At 35.9% G+C, this 8,539-nt stretch overlaps 1 protein-coding gene across 1 annotated transcript; it reads left to right on the top strand.

Annotated features, from left to right (window-relative positions):
- The first annotated feature begins 372 nt into the window (after positions 1 to 372).
- Positions 373 to 2,418, top strand: LOC117331196. Its single transcript, XM_033889793.1, has one exon. It carries the CDS (start codon positions 373 to 375, stop codon positions 2,416 to 2,418), a length of 2,046 nt encoding a protein of 681 aa, XP_033745684.1.
- The last annotated feature ends 6,121 nt before the right edge of the window (positions 2,419 to 8,539 follow it).

Here is an 8,539-nt window from a genome sequence, read left to right as displayed (position 1 = left end):
CTATTAGTCCCTCCACAAAGAGATTGTAAGAATCAATCAATCATAACCCTTACATAAACGGAAGAAATATGTGAAGTAAGGAATAGTAATTATAGCTGATTTTGGGATATTGCTTTCCTGTCATTATTTATGTTTATCTACTATTAGCACATATTCTTACATTCTCTTTCGCTAACAAGCTTGACATATATTCGAGAACATGTTTCCATAATATTTCCCAGTAAGCCAAGTTCCATGAAATTGCAGCAACACGAGATATTGTTGAAGATTTGTTTTTATAATGAAGAAACATTTCTTCATGCGCACAACACAGACGTTGGATGAAAGATTGTTATTTTTGGTATCTTACAGAGTAACTGTTCTATTACAAACATGGCAACAGCCGACCCGGGACCGGAATACAAATGTTTGAGTTGTACGTTACCCTACAAAGAACCAAGGCTGTTACCTTGTGGTCATACTTTCTGCTGCCGATGTCTGACGAAATACATCAAGTTGGAACAAGTCACAAAAGACGAGGACCGACATTACTTCCCGTGTCCGATCTGTGAAGCGCCAATTACTCCCGATGACGCCAATGTGGACGTAAGTACATGGGCTACATGTTTTCCGACAAATGATTTGTTTGTTGGCCTTACAGAGCAGACGTCTACTGTTCATGAATGTGCTTCATGTCTACGAGGAAATGAATCGCACCATGCCAATGTCCGATGTATCGACTGTGATGAACAGCTCTGTAAACAATGCGAAATTTCGCACAAGCGGAATAAAGCATCCGCTTCTCATAAACTTGTTTCAAGTTTTGAGAATGCTGGTGAATTTCGTGATTTAACAGTCTATGAAACATGTAACAAGCATAATGGAAAAAAATTGGACGTCTACTGTATCGACCATAGCGTTATGTGTTGTAGTATCTGTGTGTCGGTTTCACATAGGCAGTGCAACGATGTTAGACCAATAGAGGAAGTGATCAAGAAAACGAAATTTAACGGTGATACAGCATGGAAAGAGCTGACCGAAGAAATGAGGAAGATATCATTAGAAGCCGATTTAGCGATAACAACGCTAAACGCAAAAGAAAGGGATTTTTCGGCAAAAATGAACGACAAGATACAAAAAGCTAAAGACAACTTAGATTCCCTTAACGCAGAGTTTCAACATAACCTCGCAAAAAAATGCCAAGCCCATACGGAAAAACTATCATTTCGACGGAAGCATGTCAATCTTTTTCGCATTAACGCAGAAAATTCACATCTACTGATGTCACGTTCAAACCAACGCCTATCCGATCATAGTAGATTTTTCCTGAGAGAACACACACAAAATCAAATATCGAGCCATCACCGGCGTTTAGATAAAAACAACAAGAATGAACCACATGGGTTTGATATAACATTGAAGATTGATAAACGTATTGACGAAATAGTAGGAATGACAACTGTTGGGAACGTTGACGTGAGCTCAACACATTCAACTGTCTTGCAGAATGCTGAACTCCGTGTAGGTACATTGATTGCAGCTATGCGGTCGACACCTCTTAGTACAACAGTTGCCGATTCGAGTTCTACCTCGGACATCACCCGGTCTCTGCAAGATTGTGCAGTGCAGATAACATCAGCGGTGGATGTATGGACTGGCTCGGTATCCTGTGAACGGAAGGTTAACAGCAGCACACTAGGAGGAGTAAAAACACCTTGGTTGAACGGTGGAATCTTCATTGACAGCGACAAGTTACTTATCACAGACCGCAACAACAACAGACTCCTGATGTTTGATGATACATATTCCTACCTGAGAGAATACAAACTTAGCGATAGACCCACAGATATTGCACGTGGACACACTGCCGATGAGATATTCGTGGTTGTTGGCGAGAACCAGATACAGCGATGTACACTACATAATAATCAGCTGTCCGTGACCAACAAGATCAGCACTGCGCGTGGTACTTTGGGTATAACTCTTCTCGGAGACAGCATCCTGGTTGGTACTTCTGAAAGCGTGAAGATTTTGAGTCCAGACGGAAAGGTCACCAAGTCCATAAAAAAGAAAGGTTATAATACGTATCTCGCCGTTTCGACGACTAAGTCAATGTTACACCACAGAGATGGCAATGACGTAGTGTGTAGAGGACTGTACAATGGTGAGGTAGTCTATAGATACAGCGACCTTGGTCTGAAAGGTCCTAGAGGTATTGGACTGGACCAGGATAGCAACGTGTATGTCTGTGGTCACCATTCCGGCAACGTCTACATCATTTCGCCTGACCGGTCACGTGGGAAGGTACTACTGCCAAAGCTGTCCGATATTACCCATCCGTGGTGTATAGTGGTTCATCCAACTAAACAGGAGTTCCTAGTTACTTCCTCCAAGGGGTCCACTGCACTTGAGGTGTACAGATTCATTGACAATAAGTAAATGTTTGCTTTCAATTTCTGTCATTGTTGTAGTCTTCTGACTGACCTCGGAACGATTTAGTTTTGAGACGAAATTGACAGAGACTCGTCTAAACGTGAGAACAGCTCCATACCTTTGACTCTTAAGGAGGTTGAAGGTCATTGAAGGACAACCTAATTATCAGTGAAATTCCTGATATATCATCATACCGATTGTTCAGTAGATTCATAAGGAAACGTTCATTATCAAAGACGACATTTCCTGCGGATGGCTCATAAGTTAAGGAGAATGCAGCATAAATAAATGATGTATTATTGTTCTTAATTTCAACAACTGAAAGGATCTTTATGGTGTGCTAGAGATGCTTCCTAACCAGTACTACAGCATATACTTTATTGTAACATCAACAATTGATTTATGACCATCGACCTGTCATCATAAGAGTTTTCAGGGATACAGTCAACTGCACAACGAGAACTTTCGAGTTGATAAATGTGTCGCAAGTTCCAGTATCGGTAGAGGTAACGTTGTGTAAATACAATGTAATTACTGATGTACAAATGTAGGTAAGGTTCGTTGGTGCGAATCCCAGTAGATGTAATTAGCGTGTATAGTATTAAGCATAATGCACATAACCCCTATAGTGGAAATGTCATCTATAGTATTAGTATGCAACCAGTGTAGTTAAATATCGTATTTTAGGTTTAGTTAATATCAGGCAGAAATTTGCCATATCAAAACGATGAGTACACGCCAAGCACTTCTAATTTTATTTAAAACAATAAGATTATCTTAAAATTGTATGTTGCAAATGTCGCCTTCAAATGCATGTAAGGCAATATTTCAGTAAAACATGATCATTCGTGTTGATTACAAGTTAATTATTTGAAACACTAATGGTAATCAAATATTTAAATTACAGAAATATTGTTATGTGTTGTTGATTCTTTAAATATCAACATTTGTGATCGATCAAGATTTAAATGTGCCCATGAATTAATTTCCTTATTAACAAATAAACTGCAAACAGTATGAAAATATACCATATGTTCATGTTATTATATTGCTGCTATAATTTCTGTAATACGAACCCAACCAATTATATTCCTAAGGATTGTAGGATATTTCAGAATTAATATATTAATATATTAAATACAATTTTAATTAAGCAATGTTTCCTGTTGTGAGTTTACTCTGTCACACATTGTCATTGTGATATTTTTTTTTTTATTTCGAGGTGATGCTTAACCCGATCTAGTCTCTTTTTCATTATAAACAGTGGATGGAGCTACGTCATCAGTACCGATATTCCTCCTCCTCCTCCTTTCAAACTACCATAACTAAGAAAACCTCTAATAAAAATAAAACTACCGATTCCATTGTAAGCACTTTCATTGTCGTATTACAACCACAGCAGCAGGAGTGTCCAATCGGATGAGAAATAACACGTATACATGTAAATGAAAGAAGTGTTAGTACACTCTAACAGTAAATAGTATCATTGTGACAGACAAACGTTTATGATCACACGGGTTAGAAAAAAAGTCTTACATGGAAAACCTACAAATTTATACCAGTTTTGTGATCACTGCCGAAATAATTTTTAATTTTGTGATTCAATTTAAGAAATTTCCAATTTAAGATTGTCTATATCCCTAATCACATTTCACGTATAGCAGGATTCCTTGACAAGTGTGACATTTCGTAAGTATTGTAACTGGAAACAAATACAATGTATCTATCCCATTGTCATCGCTCATCGAAATGTCAGTCATGTAATATTATTTTTGTCCAGTTAGTATTAAGCTCGATTTTAGCTTTTTACACAATGGAGCATATTTTAACTTATGATTGAAATGGAAAACAAATGTGAAAAATACTATTAGTTAAAAAGATTTAAAATCACTTTTTTACACAGTGGAGCATATTTTCAGGTGTTTGAAATGAAAAGAACAATATACAAACGAGTACATGTATTTAAGCATTTAACTATTACCAAATCGTAGTATACAGTCGATATGAATACAATTTGGGTGACAGATAAATATAAATTCGCCCGTAATTTTTTTAATTTACTCTTACTTAAGACGCGTTTAAATTTGCCGCTTCCCCTTTCAGTGACGTCATTAAGTTCGAATACCGGAACAGCCGAAATTCCGAAAAGGAATAATATAGTCCCTTATGTCGATATTGATAGAAATTACAAAAATCGTTTTTGCACAAATTTGGCTTTATATTATATTCCAAATACGTTTGAAGATATCGTCAAAATGTTCACAATTGCATAATTTCTGATTGTTTAAAAAACAAGTCGCCGTTTTTCGGCGCAATGATATACGGTTAACATTCAGAAGTAATGCGGCGTTGACATATATTGCACAGGACAGCCTCGATTCCTCGGAAACACGTATGTTTCTATTGACGGGATTTACGTTATTTTCATTGGAATATCAGCTCTTGAATTCTAAATGAAAGTCGTCTTGACAGTAGGTGAAAACGATTCCAGGGATAATCTTTCGAAACCGATTCCAGTCTAACCCGTCACATCAGTGTCGCTAACTTAGCAGACGATGTTCAACTTCATAGGGGCTCAATTTTTGAGTAAGGTAGGCCTTTGACATCAGTGAATAACCAAAAACTATAACCAGTATGCAAACACAACCGGAAATTATGTCGATACACAAGATTTGTTTTTTATATAAATGCTGGACTTTTATGTTGTCGTGTCTAGCATTTCTGAAAATTCGGCAAAGAGCCCCTGTGAGTGTGACGACATTGACAATTTAATAACTTCATATAGATCATGGTTAATTTTGTGACGTCTTCATTTTTTTTAATTAAATTTTACTCTCACAATTTGTGTTGCTTTATCTTTTATTGTCGTTTATGCAGATAAATGCTAGCATTCGAAAGCTCTCTAGACCGTAAGTAACTTGCGCCTACAAAACTGGAGTTATAGGTTTTCGACCGAATCACTGTAAATTGTAGTGTACAGTCTCATGAATACACTTTGGTTTACTAACGACATATAGGCAAATGTAACACATTTTACATTTCAATAACTTTGTTGAACACGTACATTGCATAAATGTATTATTTAAATTACAATTTGATATTAAAATCAATGATTTTTCATTCATTTGAATCTCTCCACGTAATGAATACGCCTTGGTGCAATTATCGACACCAACACTGACAACACTCTGGTCAACCCAATGCTATATTACACAGTATCATATAGTGCTAATAATTCCAACAGATAACTATTTCGTTATCAATACCACACTTCGCCATTTAATATGATATAACACAATTTTGAAATGACGAACACAGCATCTATATATCTACCTCGTACAGAATATTCATCGACATCGTATCCTTCTTTTTCTAATTAAATCCAGGCCAAACATAAAGTACGTAATTAGAGTGATATCTCGTCTAAAATCACATCAGTAGTGTGTTCTATCTGTCACCGGGCGAGCTACATTTTATTGTGATCTCAAACCATCTATCTGTATAGTATGAAACATGTTCCCTTAAAGGTTTTGTATCTAAGAACGTTGAAAGTCATTTGTTCGATCCATAGGTCAATCCCAAGAATCCCGAAAAATTGCATTTTTTAGTATACATGACTTTCATATTACCTGTCCTTTTGGTTTGCACACATGTGCGGATGGAATTAAACAAGTTATCAATTGTATAATAAATCATCCTTATGATTATGCAGATAGTTTTGAATGGAGATAAAACGTTTATATAAAATGACAGTAATGTACTTCATCAACAAAATATTAATATGAAAAAGGAACTCATCGTGTTTAAACTGATAATCCCAATTATTGTCACTTCCAAATCCCGAATGAGTTAATGCTTTGAATGTTACACACGTTTATCTACACAAGAAAAGGCGACTCATATATACAGGCAATCAAAACATGTCCATTGAATATTTATTCATATAGATGTTTGGACATACAAGTGTACTACTATTAGGACACCTAATGCTATGGACAAGATATACCTTAATCCACAAGATATATCGTTTGTACATACAAAAATATTCTCTCTACTGATACGCAATTATCAGATGATATATACATAATGTACCATGTGCAAAACAGTATTCAATGCAAAGTCTATATGATTGTAATTTAATATCAAATGCATAGAAGGATCTAGTAACAGCTGAAGGTGGCCAGGTAGTGCATTGCTAACATTCGCATTTCGCCTTTGCGTCCTGGATAGAATCCCCGAGACAGATTTTGGGAAGACCTGTCCGACCGCGAAGGGTTTCTCCGGGGATTTGTCCTCCCACAGTAATACCACCCGCGCACTTTCATCTGAACTGACGAGAGTGTTACATACTGTAAAATAAACGAGGTTTAAATATTCATAATAGTTTAATGCTTATGTCTACGTATCAGCGGTCACGAGGTTTAGATAGAGTCATATAGAGGTTAACAACAGTATAGCCACTTTAATTGATAGACGTTCCATCAAAATAATTGACTACTTTGATCGGAAAACAAACATATATAAAAGGTACATATCTTGACCTATACAATCACAGGCACCATTTTTTTTAGACAATGGACAGTATAAAGATAGCAAGACTTGTTTGATGATCAAGAAGAATACACATCTGGAATATTCAGAGTAACGGATGGCGATGTAGCATACAATATCGGTTTTCCCTCACAGAACGTCCGCACTCGACTAAAATAAGTCGATATCGAAATCATACAGGTAAGTCATTCCATAAACGGCTTATATAAAAGAATAGCTGAGTGAATCGGGGACTGTCATGGATAGGTTAAGGAAAAATGAACTTAAATAGCAACAATACTTTTACATAATCTTCACAAAACCTTATAATAGAAAGAAGAAGAACTTTGATCGTCACACTATACTACGCATCATTAAGAATCAATCATGCAACGATCTGATATATACTATGTACATGGAAATATTTAGTCTCATGACCATGTTGGATACGACGGTGTATCTTATACGGCATCAGTAACAAGCATTTCCATTGGTAAGGAGTATCCATTACAGAACAGGATGATGCTCCCTTACATTTTCATCGATTATCTTCTTTAAAAATCTTAATCTTTATTGGTGGACATGTGCCAATAATATACACGTTGACAATCAAACATATGATTTGAATAATCATCTGTACAAACAAGAAAGCGTCTGCTATAGGACACCAGTAACGTGGAGTCTCTTATGTAAGGAACGCATTGCATTTAAAATATAACGGTCATCATTAACTGAGGATGTAAAATCTTTTGATATTAACATTCGAGGTGATCTAATTAGGTTCTGTGTTATATAGAGGATATCTAACAGTGTCTTCAGTAATACCAAATATATTTCACGAGTGGGGCTAATATTTTGATATTTTTCACGAGTGCGCAGCATATATTTGGTATTACTGAAGACACTGTTAGATATTCTGTTTATTACATTTTTTATCAACGAAAAACCTACCCCGTATGCTAACTAGGCCTACAGCGATAATTTGTAAACAAAAAAGTAGTTCCCCCTGTCCAGGTGCTGACATATATGTCGGGCTTTCTGATTGGTCAATTATTTTGGTATTTTCTAATCATTAATTTGATTGGACAAATCAGCAAAAGTGATTTTTTTCACTAGATGAAAAATATCACTTTTATAGAATGAATAATTTTTGATATTTCAATGGTAAAAATGTAATAAATTTCATTACTTACATGAATTGTTTTCTTCAAAACAGTTTTACTCGTTCATAGACATGATATGTGTGCCAGTAATGTACACGTTGACGTGGGATCAAACAGTTACTGTACTACAAATCCTTTATGCACTTGGATACCACTGGATTGTTACAGTACATTAAGTCATGCAAGAAAATACAAATTGTGTTAGAAAATTCATCACAATCGGGATTAACTAACATGTGAACTTGTTATGACGTCACGGCAGATCGCATGAGTGATAAGTGTTGTTTATACTGTAAACTATATTGAACTAGTTTTGGATGTTCTGAACTTGACAGGTTTCCTGAAGTGTGCTTCGATTTTCGATGCTATGAGCTAAGTCACAGCTGAGCATATAATAATACATGTAGTTCAATTTGTAATTGACGCTAGGTCTG

Source organism: Pecten maximus, chromosome 7 (assembly GCF_902652985.1).
Source record: "Pecten maximus chromosome 7, xPecMax1.1, whole genome shotgun sequence".
Classification (NCBI taxonomy): Eukaryota; Metazoa; Mollusca; class Bivalvia; order Pectinida; family Pectinidae; genus Pecten; species Pecten maximus.
The sequence above is the reverse complement of the archived record's forward strand: the minus strand, read 5'-3'. Positions and strand labels throughout refer to the sequence as shown.

What these genes read in the sequence shown, in the direction of transcription:
- LOC117331196 (XM_033889793.1), top strand. Translation starts at nt 373, where the DNA reads ATGGCAACAGCCGACCCGGGACCGGAATACAAATGTTTGAGTTGTACG.